We start from the raw sequence: 19,744 nt of genomic DNA, 5'->3' as shown, positions 1-19,744 counted from the left end.
CTTAGGTTTCACTTAAAAGCCTGAGCTACCTACAGTACAGTTGTAGTGTATTTGTTCTGTGTATTTATCTTTTCGTGTTTGTTTGCTAGATGCTAATCTTGAGAATTAGTACTGACATAGTCATCCCGTTTACAGCGTTTTGAATACTTGAAGTAAATATATTAAAGGAAATGTTAGTTGTGTGTCCTTGGGAGTGCTTGAAAATAGGGAGACATCATTGTCCCATTATAATCCAAATTTCTGAAGCTCGAAAAATTAGGCCTTTGATTAATCATGCTCAGTATTTTATTCCAAAAAAACCCAGGAGGAAGAACACTGCAATATTACTTATGTTGTATAACTACTGCTTTATAGAAAAAAAATTCTAGCATATTTTATCATACACTACCTCAAAATAAAATATACATTACTATTGCTTCAACTTCATGCACTGCCAATACAATAACACTTTTGTTTCTGCAAGATTATTCATAACAGACAGAGAAAAATGTTCCTGTCATATGTGTGCGTCTCGTTCACCTTCTAATGTTATGCTATGGATCTAATTAATATCTCAGTATAATATGAAAAGATAATTACCTGAGGAGCTTCAAGTGTTAAATTGATATTCACTTATAATGTAGATTTGTTATATTCGAAATTTCCATAAGCTGGTCTGTTGGTCATCCCAAGAGTTCCCATTGAAATATTTCTTTTTGTATGTTTTAACTAGATCAAATTTTGCATGTATTAAAAATAAAGAAAATAACACCAGTATATACAGTATCTTTAAATCGAGAGCCCACTTGGTTGCTTATGTAACTGATATGGCTATAGAAATACTTATTGAACTTGTTTGAATATCCATACTTGAGATGTAACAAGTTGAGTAAAAAAAAACAAACTAGTCTGCAGTCAGGACTTGAAACCTGAATGTATAAGATACAACGTTATTATTCTTATAGTTTCAATACACTCTTGAATTCTTTATATTAATAGTTTATGCAATTTTTCTCTCAGGTTTCATTTTCATTAATTGATATTTAATTGATCTTAACCATTCAGGGCACAGTCAGTCATTACTCAAGTTTCCCCAAAGCACAGAGATATTCTGTATTCTGATATATCTTCTATTTTCAGGTGTAATAGAGCTGAGTAATGCTGCATAAAGTGACATTATGGTAAAATAGCCCGAACAGTTTACACTGGAAATGCTTACATCTCAAAATCTGTTCATGTAAGTACACATAGATGTGACTTTGCTTTGAAATTGTTTCAAGTCAGGGTATTTCAATGTTTAGATTGTGTACGATTTTATCCTAACAGTTTTGATTCACTTAATTTTTTATGAGAAGTATTGGAATGCTTACAGTATGATGAAATCATACACATTATTTTTAGCCATAGACCCAAGCCCTTAGTCAGGGACAAAATTTTCTGTCTTTGTCAAAAAGAATCTAAATGAAAGTTTAAGAGACTTTACTTGGACTTTTTTTTTTTCCATATCTTCTTATGACATAGCCCGTCACAAGTTTTTGAAGAGGATTATTCCTTGGGGATGCAGGTCCCAAGATTGTAATGTTCTGTATCTGTAGTAAAACTGGTATGTTTTGAAATTTTAGACATGAAGCTTCTCTTTGATACTGTGGGATTATCCTTGAAGGCATGTGGACAACTCAGATGAGCACTAATTGGGATACTATAATTTGTTTTTTAAGAATACCTTGCCTGTAGAGCCATTGTCACAATGACAGTATTTTAGTAATATTTATTCTCAGTGTTCATTTCTTAGATTTCATCTTCATTAACCCAAAATAATGATTGTCAAAATTTTGTTACTATACTGTACAGTACTCTCAAGCATTTAATGGGTGCCACCTGCTGGTTGGTTCAGAATTTTGTTCACACTTTCTCTTCTGTAATTTTTTGTAATATTGATAAGTTTTGCAACATGTTATTCTCAGTCCACAGGCATAGTAATTTACTTTAAAACTGTAAAAATAGTTATGGTTAAGAATGGTCTGTAAACTTCAACAGAAAATTGATACACAACACTCTTCAGTATGTTAAACATGCTTAAGGATACATAGTAGCTTAAAATATATGTACAGTGTCCAGCTTCATGTGTTTCTTAGGTGGGAGGTGTCACATTTCAAAATGACTTACAATATTAAAACACTAGAGGAAGCATGGATAAAGTAAATGTAGCCTTAGAACACAGAATGATAGCTCTGGTTGTTTATTGACTTTGTATTTCAAGAACATATTCATTATAAGTAAATGCAGTCCCGTGGTCTGTTTGGCTTTACCAGTTTCCATTTCTGTTGATTAACAAGTTTATGATGATCTCTAAATATGATTTATGTATATAGACAGTGTAAACTGAAGAAACTTTTAATTTATTAACATTTACACAGATAGTTTTATAGATTTTGCACTAGGGAAATTTGTATGAACTGTCCCCTACATTGTTTCTGTTATGTGACCCATGCAACTTTCATTTACTCCGTCAAAAATCCTTTGTATGGTATAGTGTTTTGAGTGAAATACAACCTAAAGCTCTGTGATTATGAATAAGTTGGAGAGTTGACATCAATCATCCATTTTGGGAAATTATGCAATACGTTTTCAAAGCTATATCCTTTACATTGTATCTAGTTAGGGGATTTGTTACAGTACCTTTCCATATATTTACCAGTTTCCTATTTAATAGTACTGTGTACTGATTTCTTTATAAAGTACATTGAACTATTGTACACAACATTTTACAGCATTTCAGAAATAATTTCTGATATTCATTAAGTCTATATCTGTGAAGTACATTGCAGACATAATACATTATTACGTCATTAAATAAACTACACATACCTTTACCATGAATTGCAAAATACACACTTTATGCAAGAATGTTTTGGATATACAGGACCATGTAATGTACCTAATGAGATCATTATTACCAGTAATAGGTGAGCAAGAGCATGTGTTTTGCATGTCCTGATTTTAATCATTCTTGTTTGTGAAGTTTTTGCCTTGAATGCACTGTAAATTTGATGGAAATATATTTTGTTCTTGTCTTTCATTCAGGCTTAGTTCAAGTGACAAAACTGCAGAAGTAAAAAGGCAGTCCAAAACACGTTTGTCATGAGAGGAAAGCCAAGTGCAGGAGGTGATGATGATAAAATCCTAGAAATGTATTCCATCATGATCTCTGGAGAGGTGAGTGTGTACAGTATATGTATCTCTTAAACTCAGACATCCATGTCGTTTTTATCAAGCGTATTCTTTTTTATACTGTGCTTTTGTCAAAAGATTACCTGTAAACTGTACTATATTTTTGAACTTTAAAAATGTAACACCTTTTTTAATGTGCCAAAGTGTTTACAATGGAATTATAAAAATGGAATGCCCATTTTTTCAAAACCACCTTTTCTATTGACTTAGATGATACCTCTTCATTTCAAGTTTCCCCTGAGTAAACTTATTCATTACGTTACCTTAAAAAAAGGTCTTTTGGATTGAATGTCTCCCTGTCTTAAAATAAATGTTAAAGGATGATGTCATAATGAATATCATATATATACACCAATTACACTATACATACTACATAATTTTATTTTATACATAGATGGCTGGGAGAAATCCACTTATATCACTTTGTAAATCAGTGATGAAGTGAATTAATATTAGTGTAATCTACATAACAAATCTTCTCTATTTGACAGAACCATTGATGATGAAATCATGCCATTTGTCATAAAATTTCTGTTGGTGACAGTAAAAATAATCGGTATTTTCTCAAATCATTTTCTCTGACTTGCAAAGTTTAATTGCCATAACAGACCTCAGATATTAGATAAAATTTAAATTCCTTTCTGAAAAAAAATCCTTCAGGTAAGCCTTATGAGAGTTAGTTATTGTGACTCTAGTAGGCTAAAACTGTTTAGTAATAATGAAACTTCAGGATACTACTTTGATAAGTAGTGAAAGTGGATTTGAAGTTAAATTTTAAATTATAGATCTAAGTTACATTTCAGACTGTAATGGCTAGCAAAGAAAGCTTTAAAATACCTTTGTTGCTGTTTTAATGAAACCTGGCTTTGTTCACAGGACTTTTAATTTGTGAATCATGCAAGAGAACCACCATTCATATTAAATTTGATAGACAAGGTGTCACCAACTTACAGTCTGTGCATTTCATTATTTAGTATGCCTCTAGCTTGTATTTGAAATTAGCTACCAATTAAAAGTGGATACCCAGACTTCATTAGAGCTTTCTTGTATTTTTGTACAAGGTAGAAAAAAGATCAGCATTTAAATATGAATTTGTTCCCTTTGGGAAAATTGATTGTTATTGATGTTGCAGCCTGTTATGTGTCTAGCAGAATCAGCTCAAGAGTAGGTTAGTTTTAGTTTATTGCAGAGAAGAAAGATAATAGAGTGTGAAACTCTTAGATATGAGATTATAGAACTGTTAGAAAAAGACAGGGTTACAGGGTGCAGGAAGATAAGTAACACAATACCAGTAAATAAATACCGCAACTTCATAATCCTGAGAAGATTCAGATAGAATTAAATGGTTAAGAAATGGTTAAAACTGAAGTAGCTCTGAACAAAATGCTGATGGACGTGTAGATTTAACATTACTAAATGGTATAAATGGATTGGCCTAAAACCTAGAACTACATTTCCTTTTTTTGAATATCTGACTTCTACCATAATCTGTACAGCCACATTACATTATTGGGTAAAGAAGGAGTCAGTAAATACCCTTGCACAAGTATCACTGATGTGATCCATGTACCAGTGTTTGTCTTAGTTTAACTTTTAATCATGATAACTAAAGCCCCCCCCTACTTCTGCACCAGTAACTCTTTCTCTCAGGTTTACCAGCTGTCTGTGGCACTTTTGATAAATATTACCTTAAATCTGGTCATTCTACCTCGAGTTTTTATGAAGAATCTTGTGGAATTTATTCTCCTATTCATTAAGCTTGATTTGAAGGTTTTGATCAAACTGGTTATTGCTGTTATTGGTTGGGTGTGCTGCATGATGCCTTCCCTATCCTCAATGGGTTTCTGCTGTTCTCTCCTTCCTATTCTTTTCATTAGTGACCTTCTTTAAGTCTTGTTATTTTCTGAGCAGCTCTTCCTGATTTATGTGGAACTACGCCACCTTTATATGGAATATTGTAATTGCATCTTAAGAGACTTCATACACCAATCTTTTTGATGAAGGAAAATCAAATTAAATGACACAGGTCTCACTTCTAACTTGCATTCTCGTAAACTCTGTTAGAAAGGCACCATCCTTTCATTGGTCTTGTTAATGCTACTACTAATAATAATCTGCTTGCTTTGCTGTCAGTGCTTTGAGCATTGTTCTCAAGAATTTTTTTTTATGTTACTTCAACACACTTGTGCTTCTTGTACACAACAGGCGTCACAATGCCTCAGATATTTTGTGGGAGTTACAGACACAAGTGTCAGCCAGTTTGATATATTCCTCATACCACTGATTTCCAAAATTTAGCATTTTCTACCTCCTAAAGTATTTTGTCTCTTCAAGAGGCAGATCTGTCATTTTTTACAGGTCAAGTCTATCATAAGTTATTGTCTTTTGGTTTGTTCTATGTGAATAGTACATGTGCAATTATCAGAAAGTAACAACCATTCAAGTGAAAGATATTTAATCCACTTCAGTAAAGGATATTGGCATGTGACTGTAAAGATTGCAAGACCTCGTGCCGGTAAGTAACATCCAAAGTTGTGATTATGATAGTTGTTAGTACAGAAACAGAAGTAATAGAGGAAAGTTGTAGAAATAGCTCAAATTTGGTCCTTTATAATATTCAGTTATTGATGTATGAAACCACTAACACAAGTGCACATCCCATATTTAATGAAAGTGAAAAGGAAAACTCTGGTGATATTATGCAGGGGTCATAGGAAGACTATTTAAAATTGAACTGAAAATGTTAGTTTAGAACTATGTTGTGCTCCACACAATACTGAAAGACATATATAACCATGAATAAAATACTAACAAATCAGACTGTAGGCAGACACATCCTTCTTATACAAATAGAGGGAACTTTTGAATGCACTGCCATAATAAATTAAAGACTAGTTATGTTTATGTAGATGGCATATTTATGAAAATGCTGAAATATGGTAAGGCATATATGACTTACATATTTGTCAAGAGTTAAATGTGATTATGTTGTGTTAGGTTTGCCCTTAATGAGTAATATTTATGTGCCTGAATTCCTGTCTTCTTTAGGTCTTGTTCTTTGCCCTTTTCTCTGTAAATTTTACACTTTTAAACTGCAACGTTCTGCGATTCCTCCATAAGATCTTGATGTATTTTCCAGCATATGATACTGTTCATGTTCAATGTGATTTTCCCAACGCACACCAACTATGAATCTCGTCATTTTGTGGATTCTTTTATACCTTGAAGGTTTGCATCTATGGCGTAACTCAATCTTGCCCAGTCTCTTTACCATTACCCCTTGTTATATATACTAGCATTAAAAATTATATATGCTATTTAAACTTCAGTTTGTAGCATCCTTATGCCTCATTCACAGCAAAACTTTTATCTTTTGCTACCTTGCCAGTCACCTTAATCTTGGTTTTGCTTATTTGTTTTGTTTCTTCACTTTTTCTAAAATGCCTTCTTAAGATTGTGATTTTAACACCAGTAGCACCCAGTGGCCTTCCCTTTGCTACTATAGTAACAGTAAATAGCTGTGCTAGTCTTTAATAGTATGGTGCCATAATTTTTATTTTACTTCCATTATGTCCATATGATTTCATGTCCGGGTACTGGCGAACGCCCTCTGACGATTCACAAACATGTAACATCTTCCTATAAAGATTACATCTGTGGTTTATTGCTACTACAGGAAACCTAACTGACAGTTGGTAATTGAAGATTTTTTCATAACTTTCCTTTCTCTCTAATCCGTGTGTGAAGGTACAGGACAAAGTGGTGAAGGGAAAAGTTCAGAAAATCTTGAAATCTGCAACTGGCATTTTGGGTTCCTTTCAGAGAACTTTTGGTGGAGTAGTGGCAGCACATCACCTTTTCCTTTCTGTGAAACTGCTGTAATACTGTACTATATTCTTCCCATTCTCTTGGTCCATTTTTTTCTTACTTTGATGATTTCTCCGTCTTAGGACTTTCCATCATCATCATCATCATCAGATTTTCCTCTAATGGATTAAGATGAGAAAATTGTTCTCTCCACTTTTTTTTTTTGTACATGCAATATACCTGAATTACATTAATTTTTTGAATAATAATGTTTGTCAAACCCTATTACATGTCTGGATAATATCAGTCTTTGAGATGTCTTTCTGTTCTTCAGCCACTGGACACCACATCTCTACATCCAGCCATACATCTGGGCATTTAGTAATCAAACCTCTTCAAATTTCTTTAATTTCCTTGGTATGTTCCTATGTTTGTGCTTCATAGAGTGATACAGGCCTTTGAAAGGCATACATTTTTTGCTGTTTATTAATGGGATACTGTATACTTTCACAATAGTCTATCAGTCTCTTTCCACTTCATCCAAACTTTTGTTACTCTCTTATTGCCTTCATAGTACCTCATAACTTCTTCAGATGTCTCATTTTCATTTGTTATCAGTTCCTTATTAACATTTAGTTCTAGTTCACATTCATTCTCTTCATTCAGCAGATTCTCAAAATACTTTTCAGTTTTTCCATCTTTCCAGCGTTTGTTTCCTTATCCACTTTGTCATTCCAAACATTTTCTTTCTTACGTTCTTCCTTTAGTGTCCTCTTTGTTTTTCCACCTGCATCTTGACCCCACTTTCTCTCATTCTTTCCATAATTGGGGTTGGATCTTGACAAGGCAGAACAGACATTAAAATTGTTCTATCTTTCCTGCAGTGTATTTAGAGATTAGCCTTAATTTCATTAACATTATGCGATATTGTATTAATCTAGTTACTTTATAATTCATAACAGAAACGATAAATCAATGTAGAGTTCAGAAAATTAAGAATATAATTATATACTGATATACAAATGTCAGAGTAAAAAAAATTTATATCCTTAACAAAGAATATGCTTAGATGTTAAACTACACCAGTGTAACAGAGTACTTAGTCATTTTAGGATTATTGTACATCAAGCAATGTCTAAGGTTGTTGTACATCAAGTAATATCTGCTATCTAAGGATTATCTATTACTTTGTCTATTGCTTCTTAAAATTGCTTATTAGTACCCTCTGTCAGTGTGACATCAGAAAATGTATGCAAATAGGTAAAAATAGAAAGCACTTATCAAAATAGCTTTCAAGACTGTGACCGTGTTTGAGAATTTCCTTTAGATTACCATACAAAATTTTTGTCTTTCATGAAGTGTTCTTTTTTAATAACATTTTATATATATGCAATATTATATAGATCTGTTTATCTCTCACATCTTTAATAGTCATCCATACCATTTAAGTGTAGGCTAACCTACCACAGCTGGGAAATCATTACAAATGTATTGCTATTGATAAAGGGAATCCTTATTTGACTTCTTATATCCCTTTCAATCACAAGCTGTACAGTGGATACCTTTTTAAATACATACAGTTCATAATCCTAACTAGTGCACACACTGGTGCATGATACATACATGCATATAGAGAAATAAAATTTCAGTCAAAAGCTTATTTTTCATTCTGGTTTGTCACTAGTTGTCAAAACATTTTTGAGAGAGAGGGAGATACATTTTTTTAGGGAGAAAGGATATTTTATGGTACTGTAGTGAGAAACACACCCACGGTATGTCAAGTTCTCAGATATTGTGAAAAGCACTTAAAACACTGCAATTTAATACATCTGTTACAGACACAATATTTATTTTCATGTTTTGATTTATTACAAGTTAGTGTTTTGATAGCATCGATCTGCTTTGATACCAGTCTCCACCTGTATTTCAGGGTGATTTTTGTATCAAATGATGCTCCTCAATGCATTTGGTTTGCATTGAACTCTTTATTTAAATTGAGAAGATATATTCAAATTTCACTTTTTGCTGTATTTCTTTCCCCTGGTACAGTATTTCCAAATTTGAATTGACACTCATAAAAATAATGTGATTATGATATGATTCCCCTTTAATAAGATTAAATGCCAGAGATAGCAAAATTACATGTGCTTTTGAGCATATAATTGTTGCAGATTATACACCCACACTGTAATAGATACATTGCTTGCTTAAATTACAGTAATATTATTTTAATATTCTATTTTATATTAATTATTATTTAATGTTTACAGACTGTACTGTATTGCCGAGTGACAAGCGCTGCTTCAGGTGTTACATGACTTTCATTTTGTCCATGAAATTGTCCCCTATTTGTAGGTAAGTCATATACAGCAGTTGTATATATAAACAGCATTGCAATTATAGTTCAGTTTTGGTGTTAATGTTAATTATAGTTTAAGGACTAATAAGCATAATTACTCAGTCCTGTGGCAAATCAGAATGAGAGCTGTCAAACTGTCAAGTAGCCAAGAATATGATGAGGGTTTCCAGGAAGAATTCTAGAAGGAAATTAAAACCTTAGATATGGTCTTAGGAAAGGCACTGTGGATGCTTTGTGATTTACAAGAGTACAAGCAAACTGGTGAACTGCATTTGTTTTCAGGTGAGAAGGGATTGCCTGGAACTGTAATAAAAATGCACAGAAATCCAAAAACTTGAGATTATTTCAGGGGTGATACTAAACTGCAAAAAAGATTGGTCATATATAGTCAAGGTAGAGGGCAGCAGGTTATTAAGATGGGTAAGTTTAGCAGCTATATACCAATAAAAAGGTTCAAATTAATATAGGGACATGGAAAGGAAGACTGATGGAACTCAATTGTATGAAATGGAGTGAGTGCAGAATTTCAGATTATGTTGACAGTTTTAGTAGGATGGTGCTTAAGAGGCTAACAACAGAAAAAGAAAAAGTTTCAGCCATAGTCATAGGGCCAACCTCTACTTCCAGTGCTAAACTTTTAGGCTTTAAGGAGATATTGTCTGACAGTGTAAGCAAGAACATTAACGGCAATATTAGACATGGTACTTAGGAATGAAGAGAATAGGAGTAGCTGGGATGACAAGTATTTAGAAATGTTAAGGTGGCAAAACATGTTTTTAATGTTTGTGTAGGAGGAACATTGAAAGGCATTCACAGTGGATTGAAACCTTATCAGCCAGTGAAGTAAAGGCTAACCCATAATTAATAGTGAAGATGAAATGGCTATACAATATACACAGTTTTTGTATTAAATGAAGTAGATTACATATCCAGAAAAAATTCTTTCTTAAAAGTAATTTCTGCACCCTAATTAATCTATAGATATAAATATATTTCTTCTATGAATGTTTACTCTTAGTTTCTTTCAAGAGGTTTTATGGAATCTGGTTATAAGCTATGGTGGCCCTTATTGTCTTTCAGGACAAACTGAGTAACAAGAATTTCCTTATAATTCAACATCACACTTTTTTCTTGTCCAGGAAGGCTTAAGGGATATTGGGCAGAGCCAATATTAAAAAGTCTAATCAATAATTTAATTTTTACATGACCCAGTTTTAAGTGGTAAATTTTCACTCTCTTTAATGGCCTGAAATGGTTTTTATTGTTGATCAGATCTGAAAGTGTTGTAGTAGTGGTGTGTAGCAGTCACATGTAAATCAAATTTACTGAAATATTGTTAGTAAAAGAGAAAATTATTGCTGCATCTCAACTGAAGCCTTATTTTTTTATCCATTTAAACACTGATGTTTTTGTTCTTATTTATATAACTTATGAATATAATACTAATATATTAAAATACAGTTATATTGAAACTTACCTAATTGTATTTGAAGTGGAGATCTCGCAGCGATGATCATTGTGTGCCTTGTTTTCAGCCGCACAAATTTGTCCCCTAGTATTACATCAGTTTTAGGTTACATCTTGTGACTCCCTTCTACAACACACTTTTACTATAAGAAAAAATCCTTGTCCATTTACTTAGTTTTTTGGGGGGCTTAAATGTTAAAATGACTTTGTTGCAGAAGGGTGCCATCTAACCAGCCAGGAAATGTTGAGGCGGCAGGCAGCACCGCAATAGTGGTGGTGGTGTGGTGGTGGTTGTAGGAAGGTTGTAGGGATCACCACGGGGTAGGTCAGGATAGGATGTAATGAAAGGCTTAATCTTCCTCAAACTTTACAATTGTTTAATATCTAGTGGAAGATAACATTCACATGTTGAGCTTACGATTGAACACCAGTACTACTGTACTTCTAAGGAGACAAGTAACTTATAGAAAAACTGTACAATCCATACAATATGAGAAAAAAAAATATGAGTTTTGTACCCACATACTTTTCAATTACTGTACTTAATACATTAATTATGTAATATTAATGCCATCCTAAAATGACTAAACCGAGCAACTACGGCACACGTGCTCAGCGCTGCAATGCTAAAAATATTGAGAGGCGGTGATCTGGTCACAGTGCCCAGTTTCCTATAACCTGCACTGCTTTCACTCTTGGGCACCTGAATGGTCGGTCACTGACCATACCCTAAATAGTCATATTTACAATCAGGTTACTTTTTAAAATTAACACAATTGCATTAATTACACATTTCTGAGACTGTCACCAGATGAACCAATACTGACATTACCATGCACGACGTTTACAAGAAAACTATTAATGTTGTGACAATGCAATATGCTTTCAGTTCCTCTGCTTGATGCAATTACTGTATAAAAACAAGAAAACAATAATCAATTGTCCTAACTGATATGTTTAGTTGAGAGGTGGCAGGTTGTCTTGGGCTGGACTCGGCCAACAAAGACCACCTTGTATAACAAGCAGCTGCTGACCTATTGATAGTGACCATCTGACAAATAACTACTACTTGCAACACATATACCACAGTTCTCAGTTGTAGAATTATACCTGCTGAAGACTATACTACCCCTGATTCTATAACTGGTGATATGAAGCAAGTAGTATGGCCTATTCAAATCTGAAATGTAAGACATACCCCAGCCCTACAACATGACATGATAGTACCATGAAAACACACCATTAGCAGGTAGTGATGATATGTCCGAAGGTACTTGACTGGCAGAACAGAGGCAAGCCTACACACAGGAATATTTTTTTATTTTTAAAGCCCCATGGATGATGGTGGGGGGCACCACGGGGTTCATCAGGAGTAGAGGATGAGGACGCTCTGCGTCCGGAGAGGACCGGGGCCCCGTGGGAGAGGATGAGGTCTAGTAAGGTGCGAACTTGCTGCGCTTGTTCTCAGACTTGGGAGTGCCATTAGTGGGCTGGTGGGCGGAGGCTGGGGCGCGGAGCTTGGGTTGGTAGGCCTTGTTGTGCCTCTGGGCAGCCGCAAAACCGGCCAGGCCATGGGAGGAGTCTGGGGCGAGCAGGGAGGTGAGGGAAGACAGACCCTGTAGGCCGGTCAGGGAGGACAAGGCGCTCAGGGCTTGCGGGTTCTTGAGCAGTTGGGCCAGGGGGATGGCACTGGGGCTCAGCCCTCCCGACCCGGTCGACCCCGACCCGCCCTTACTTACTTCAAGCTGCGCCTTGTGCAGTTCCATGCTGGGGGAGACAAGGGGCCGCAACGTTATGACAGGCACACTACGCCAGATCACCACCTTCCTACAAGCCCCCAATACTTAACACCTGCCTCAGTATCACATTTACACTCACTAATGATCAAATATTTACAACTGAAATGCTATAACAGGCTCACAATACCGTGGATACAGCATAATAAATTAAAATGAAATTTGAATCATATCACTTTATATTCTAATATGTTTAAAGAGTGAGTTGTTCATGTGAATGAGGGAAGCATAGGTTTAGCAGACTGTGGGAGGTGGTGCTCGGCGGGCCCAAAAGGATAAGGATAAAATTGGCCACATTATCAGCTGATGGATGTACGAGGCTTCACACTGGATTACTGGATTATAATTTGGAAACTGGAATAATGGATAGGACGTCATCTGACAGGTTGTGGACGCTACTACAATATGTAGAAGAAGCAAGTTGGTGTGAAGCAATAACAAGACAATTGAGCACAACCTGACAATGTGACGCCCAACAAAAAGGATAGTTGACACATCAGGTTTGAACTGGATATGAAAGAATGAGAAAAAGCTTTCAAGATCTCTGAATACATAGACTAGGATAATCATGTTTTTGGGTAATTGTGCTATATTCTGCTATGTTGGAAAATTGCAAATATTTAATAAAATATGAAATAAAAAAAATGTGTCCAAAACTAGTGTTACATTCAGAGCTGTAAAGTAAGGAGTGAAAAGCAGAATTTATTGTTAACTAAACAGTCTAGACCAGAATAAGCAAGAAATACAGAACTTCAAGAATAACATTACAAAACATAAGCTTAGTTATAGGTATAATAAGTGCAAAATAGATTTAAAATATTTAAACCTATAGGCTACACTGGAAGAACTGAAATGGGCAGGATATGAGCACAAGCAAATCTACTTCAAATAAGCTGTCACGTCACACCAACTTTATCTTTTCTCCCCATAGATGGGGAGAACAGACTTTAGGTTAATGGCATTATAACTGCAAAAGTTGGTATGATGTGAAGGTCATTAATGGAAAAAAGTACACAAGGTAACAGCAATCTCAGGATTAAGACTCCAATCACCTGGGAAGTTGGGAGGAATAATGAGAAGGGTGCCCAGATGGCACTTATAAATGTAGGAGGAACATGCTGCTTTAAGGATACACAAAAGGAAATTGTCAACTGGCAGCCAGAATCAGGGAAGCCCAGGAAATGGGCGGGAGTGGAAATAAAACTTACCAAAGAGGATTGAGGCTAGACCACCTCCGGTAGAGAAAGAGTGGCACGTACCCAATTACTCCAGTCACTCTACTGTAGCTGGGAGCGGGCACTGGTGTAACACATGCCATGATTCCTCACACATTGTTATTGCAAAAAAAAAAAAAAAAAAAATTCCTAAACAGGAAAAACCCAACCTCAATTACAAATGCAAGTTGCAATAGAAGAAAAAATTTAACATTTCAAGACACCATATTCCCAGGGAGAAATGCAAATGTACTGTATCAATGTGTGAAGTTGGTAGTAGTGTCCACCATAAAGGTGAGGACTTTCGAGGAATACAGGTTAAGGACAAAGGATGACTTACCAGACAAGAATGGAACTGCACTTGGGCGTTTTTTTTTAAGTTTAAGAAAAAAAAAGAAAAAATTAAAAAGATTCTAAATAAACCTGAAGCTGCTTGTCTAGGTAAGGAATACTAAGAGGATTTGAATAAGGTCTTGAAGAAGGATTGTGCAGGAGGACTTCTCCTCTGCTCAAGTTTGTAATCACGTGAGAAAGTTACTTACCTTTATTCCTGTATGTGGGTGAGCCTCACACTGCTGAAGAATTGAACTTACACGCGTCAACACAACTACCAGTAGAAGGTTGTGCCTTAAATGTTTTCAGTAGTGGTAGCAAAATTTGCATATTTATGATTCTGCAATGATGTTTCTGATACAGTTAAGATACAGTAGCTGAATACTACTAACTGTAAACAGACATCACAGTGAAACAATATTTCAATAATAACTGAAGTCTAAAACTTCTGTAAACCACAACCTTCCACTTAGTATTTTAAGTCAGCCTAATTTTTTGGATAAGTGTTACATAGACTGAGTTAAGTCAGGCAAGAAAATATTTTGGGTGAATGGAATGACGCAGGGACTGAGGGCTAAGGATTACCTGGTGTTGATGAGATATTGCGCAAGGGCCACCTGATCTGCATTCCCCTTGATGCTTATTGTTCGGTCTTGCTTACTGGCTTCTTCTGAACCATCATCATATTTACTAATAGTAATCATGGCACCAGTAATTTGCCTGCAAATTTAAAGTATGTCATAAGTTTCAAATACCAAGTTCATCAAACATTCTAATTTGGATGGTTTTTATTACTGTTCTTGAATCATATGAAAGGTGAACAAGTTATACTAGCTTTTCATACACATGTATAGCAGTGTTCATCTCGTTCCGATTCACAGTAGAGAACATTAAGGTATGAAGTCAACTTACCTGATTTCAGCAATCTTGGTACCACCCTTGCCAATGATGCAGCCTATGAGTTCATTAGGTACTGTCATCTCATGAGTTTGTGTTCCTGGTCCAGAGCCAGCGGGAGACCTTAACTGAGATCCTGCTAGTGCTGCCAGAGCTGTTGTACATTATAAAAAACAGATTAGTTTCTTCATATATGCACACACCACACGAACTAGTTTCATCTATCTGTCGTTTGAAACACCAGCTCCTCAGTGGCAAAAGTGGCTTATACAAAGTTTCCTTAAATTTTTCTCCCCTTCATCATTCTTAATATCCTCTCCAATCCTACTCTTCATTTTGTAACAAAGGATAAGTTTTATAATATGGAAGGTCCTACCTCTATCAACACTTAATATAATTTACACTACATTTATTTACCATCTTACACTTCACTGTAAGGGTATGAACAGTGGGTATAGTGTAGCTAAGACATATTCTGATCTTGCTAAGTTAGTAACTCATGATTTAAATTTATATTAACCTGATGTACATTTGCATGACAGGAGATGAAAATATATCTTATATTCCAAATTCTACAGTATTTTCAGTACAGTAACTATTTTTACAGAAATCTTGAGGTATACTTGGCAACTGAACTTGCATAAATTTATTAATATGGAATGGGGCAAATAACTTGTGAAAGTATAGTATAGTACTGATCTAAGTCTTACATAGTTGCTAGATAACAATGCAATAAAGTATAACACTGTATTATATATGGCATGAAATAACATTATAATACAGTGCTAACATGAAAAACTTATGGATTCAAACCTAAATCTTATTCTAAGAAAACAATGGAAATGCTTCCTAGAACAAGATCTCAAGATGCTAACTTGTAAATTAAATAATCTATGTGTACTACAAAAAATCAGAACATGCAAAAATAACTGTAAGATGTGCAACATTACACTATCGCAATACAAAAAAAAAAAAAAACTCACCAAATTGAAGGGAAGTATTTCTGGTGGTAGCCTGACCAAGTGTGCTAAATACCATATGAAAGGTGCTATGCTCGATCTAATAGGTACAGTATTACAATAGATAAAGCTTATACTGTATATTCAGTGCGATCAATGTTACAAAGACATGATCAATTTTAGCAGTTCTGATAAGAGTTTATATTTTAGTTAGTTACATTTTGTGGATTTTATAAACGAAAAGTTCTTTATGGTAACCACATAACTGTTACCCCAAAAGCTGTTTTGGGAATTTATTGAAGCCATACAGTAATCCTCAACCTAACTGCCTTACCTGGCCCTAATAGTACTTAATTATCATATATTAAAATAATATATACAATATCTTCATTCCTTAATATATACAATATCTTCATTCCTATCTTATTTAAATCAGCATGGAAAAATGGTTTGCTAAATTTTTAATCTCTAACAAGCATTCTCAAACCAATCTTAGCTCAGGCACTTAAGACCACTAGCTTAGCTATTCAAATAAATACAGTACTAGTATTGTAGCTGTACCTACACTGGTATTTTAGAAAGTTGGTTCACCTCTTGATTCTGTAGTGCTTTCATGAAATATCTATTGCATTAAATAATTTCTATAGTGGTTTAAATACACAAAATATAATAAACTCTTATTTCAAGTTGTTTGCAATTTAAAATTAGCTTCTGAAATATGCAACGATTTCATTTAATAACGTTTATGCTTTAAATCACACCCAAAATGACTCTTGACCCATTCAGCTTTTGGAATTTTTCAGAAATATTTTAAAAATCTTACTATAAAGCAACAAATAATGTTTTTCTTCACAAGAGCACTCCAGGTTCACCAGTACATTTCTGTAGTTCCTTCAGCCCAAAACACTGAATATGTGGAAGTAAAGAAAACAGTATGTGCAGATTCATGTACATAAAACAAAAATCAATTGTCTCCTCAACCCTTTTAGTAGTACTTTTGCATTGCCATTTTTTTTAAGCATTGACTTTTGTTTTTTTTTTTTATTAATTTGTACAAAAGTAAAGATAAATATATATAGTGCATGGCTACAAGAAAAATTCAGAATATATATTTTTTTTTAACTAAAGAGCACATGCTTTGTAATTTACCGACCCAGCCCACTGTAAAATTCTGTATCATAATATAGAACGTGCCTACGTTATATTGTACAGAAGTTGTGCAAACTAAAAGTATAGGAAAGTGACTGTTAAACTGAAAGGTAGAGCAATTTGATTGTAAAACAGGAAAGTGCTTGTTCTATTATTTATTTTTTTAAGCTATAGGCACTACTAAATTTGTTTAAACATTATTTTAACATTATGCTCAGCTGAAAAAAAAGTAAATGATCTGTTCCATTGTTAGGAGTATACAAAAGTCAATATCAATATATATTCTCATTCATACATATGTATTTTTAAAAAATAAAAAAGGCTGAAGCCACATCAAAAAATTATAGGAAAATACCACGCGAAATAACTTTTTACTGGTAATGAACAACAAAGGTTTTAGCATCGTTTACCACAGATTATGGTACATGTTACCTTTGTTGCATAATGCATCTTTTCCTAATTTTCCTTGCATGTACAAGGTGACAACTATTCTGGCAGTTGTGAAAGAAGTTAGATTTTAGACAGTTCAAGTTATAAAGGATTTTTTCTGAATTCAACTGAAATTTTTTTCCCATGTAAAGAGGATGTGCATTGCAAACAGAACATGATAAAAGTAACTGTACATTCTTGAAGGCGAGTACAAGGACAAAATTTTCTGATTTAAAACTGAATCTGTTGAGATTCAGTTTTTAAGTTTGTGACTACCATTACTAGTTGCAAATTACGAAATGCATCAAGGGAGAATGTTAACGCTCCAGTTTACCTGGTATATATATAAATAGTTTAGAATAGCTGTTTTTATTTACAGAATAAGAGACCTTTAATGCCATGGGAGCAGAAGGAAGGAATCAAACCGAAGTTACAAATGGATGGACTATCACTTCTAAACACATATTAATTTCCAGCTCACATGTCTCCTCCTGTTTGCTGAAATACGTATTTCTGATAAACCAGCCAAGTATTCCTTTATAACCTTTTTATATTAAATGCATGAGTACTTGTTATGCCATAGAGCTCCAGTTGTTAGTTGTTTTAAACCCAGTTAATCATGTCAACATAAATTTAATAAAAAAAGTCTTAGAATTGAAATTAAACTAGGGCTACAACTAGAACATCTAGATTTTGATTAAATTCAAGTTTCAGGTACACTTGATGATTGTGAAATCTGTTTATACTAGAAAGTGAATATGATGCATCCTGTTTCTGCAATGGAAATGTTGATTTAGGAGTTTAGCATAAACAATTTAGTCTTATCCATATTGTAAAGCAAGTTTAAATAATAAATCTTGCTGTAGTGATGATCTTTTCGAAGCGTTGATAGCAACAATGAACATATGCAAGTAATGAAAGCAACTTTCATATAATTAACCCATTTTCTGTTATAATGCAATCAAAACATTCATGAGAATCCCACTAGTGTATTGGTTACATAATTCCCTAATTCACAATGAAATCTGCATTAGACGCAGTCATTCAAAGTATCCAAGAGAATATTTACATTTGGAAGCAAGAAATTACGACATCTATAAAAATCCCAATTTATCTAGAATACTTCTGGTATATATGGAGCATTCATGAAGTTATTAAATGTGCCTATATATTCACTGCTTTTGAAATTTCTTTCATGCTAATTAATTTGTGTAAGGTTTCCACAATACAGTTTCCTGTTTACTTATGCTTTATGGGATTGTAAGTTAGTGTCCTGAATAATTTCATACTAAAATAATGGAGATCATATTACTTAAATTTCATTTTTTCTTATACTTTACATCAAATAATGTCATATTCTATTAAGGCACTTCCTTTTCAGCCTAAATTTAAGTGAATTCTAAAGTGACTATACATAAAAATATAAAACATGATCATGTTTTAAAAAAACTGATTACAGTATATGGATTGCATGATGGCAATAAAGTTAAAGCAAAGTACATTCTTGTACTAAATATCCATGAACCAATTTATGAACCCCATACAATGTAGCTACAATACCTATGGTGAAATTTGGGTCTTAATATACAGTAATAGCTTGATAGGAAAGGAACCAGAATAAATATATGTAAAAAAAGGTAGGATTGGAGATTTCAAAAATTGATAAAAACCACATATACTGAAGAGAATGATGATGATGGTACCTGGGCGTATCTTCTGAAAGCCATGCCATCTGCAGGAGTAGGTGTTAATGTAGACTGATAGATTTTAACCTTTCTTCAGCATTATTAGCTGAAACACCAGTGACTCACAGCAGCTACATAATTAGATTTTAAAATTGTAAGTAATTTAGTGATGGTAAAACATGAGGGTACTACTGTATATTAAAAAAACAATTACGATAACTGTATCCAAAACTCCTCTTAAGCGACCGTGACAGCTAAAATGCTGAAGAAATTCCAGGCATGAAAGTTGAACATGGAACAGCTCTTGGACTGATGACTTAGTCACAAACCTATTGAAACAAGCAGCAGGGATCACTTTCTAGGGTCTTGGTTTTATAACTGTCTCTGCTAACTTGAAAAATATTAAATGATCTATCTTATATTTCAAGTAAAAAGAAAT

At 34.0% G+C, this 19,744-nt stretch overlaps 1 protein-coding gene and 1 long non-coding RNA gene across 41 annotated transcripts in view; one reads left to right on the top strand and one right to left on the bottom strand.

Annotated features, from left to right (window-relative positions):
• Positions 1 to 19,744, bottom strand: part of mub (poly(rC)-binding protein mub) — an 835,667-nt gene that overhangs the window by 5,567 nt on the left and 810,356 nt on the right. For 33 of the 40 annotated variants that reach the window (XM_067124738.1, XM_067124744.1, XM_067124755.1 and 30 more), the window contains 3 exons: positions 15,099 to 15,237; positions 14,772 to 14,906; positions 11,198 to 12,610 (listed from right to left, as the gene is read on the bottom strand). In XM_067124738.1, the coding sequence (XP_066980839.1) occupies positions 12,277 to 12,610; positions 14,772 to 14,906; positions 15,099 to 15,237 (608 nt within the window). In that variant the 3' untranslated portion in view covers positions 11,198 to 12,276. Of the gene's footprint in view, positions 1 to 11,197; positions 12,611 to 14,771; positions 14,907 to 15,098; positions 15,238 to 19,744 lie in introns of those variants that run through there. The other 7 variants (XM_067124750.1, XM_067124753.1, XM_067124752.1 and 4 more) reach the window with 1 other exon arrangement.
• On the top strand, positions 1,013 to 19,116 carry LOC136850790 (uncharacterized). The gene is made up of 4 exons (XR_010856743.1): positions 1,013 to 1,216; positions 3,064 to 3,195; positions 9,288 to 9,372; positions 18,000 to 19,116. It is a non-coding gene; the product is annotated as an uncharacterized lncRNA (long non-coding RNA).

Source organism: Macrobrachium rosenbergii, chromosome 22 (assembly GCF_040412425.1).
Source record: "Macrobrachium rosenbergii isolate ZJJX-2024 chromosome 22, ASM4041242v1, whole genome shotgun sequence".
NCBI classification, from domain to species: domain Eukaryota; kingdom Metazoa; phylum Arthropoda; class Malacostraca; order Decapoda; family Palaemonidae; genus Macrobrachium; species Macrobrachium rosenbergii.
The sequence above is the reverse complement of the archived record's forward strand: the minus strand, read 5'-3'. Positions and strand labels throughout refer to the sequence as shown.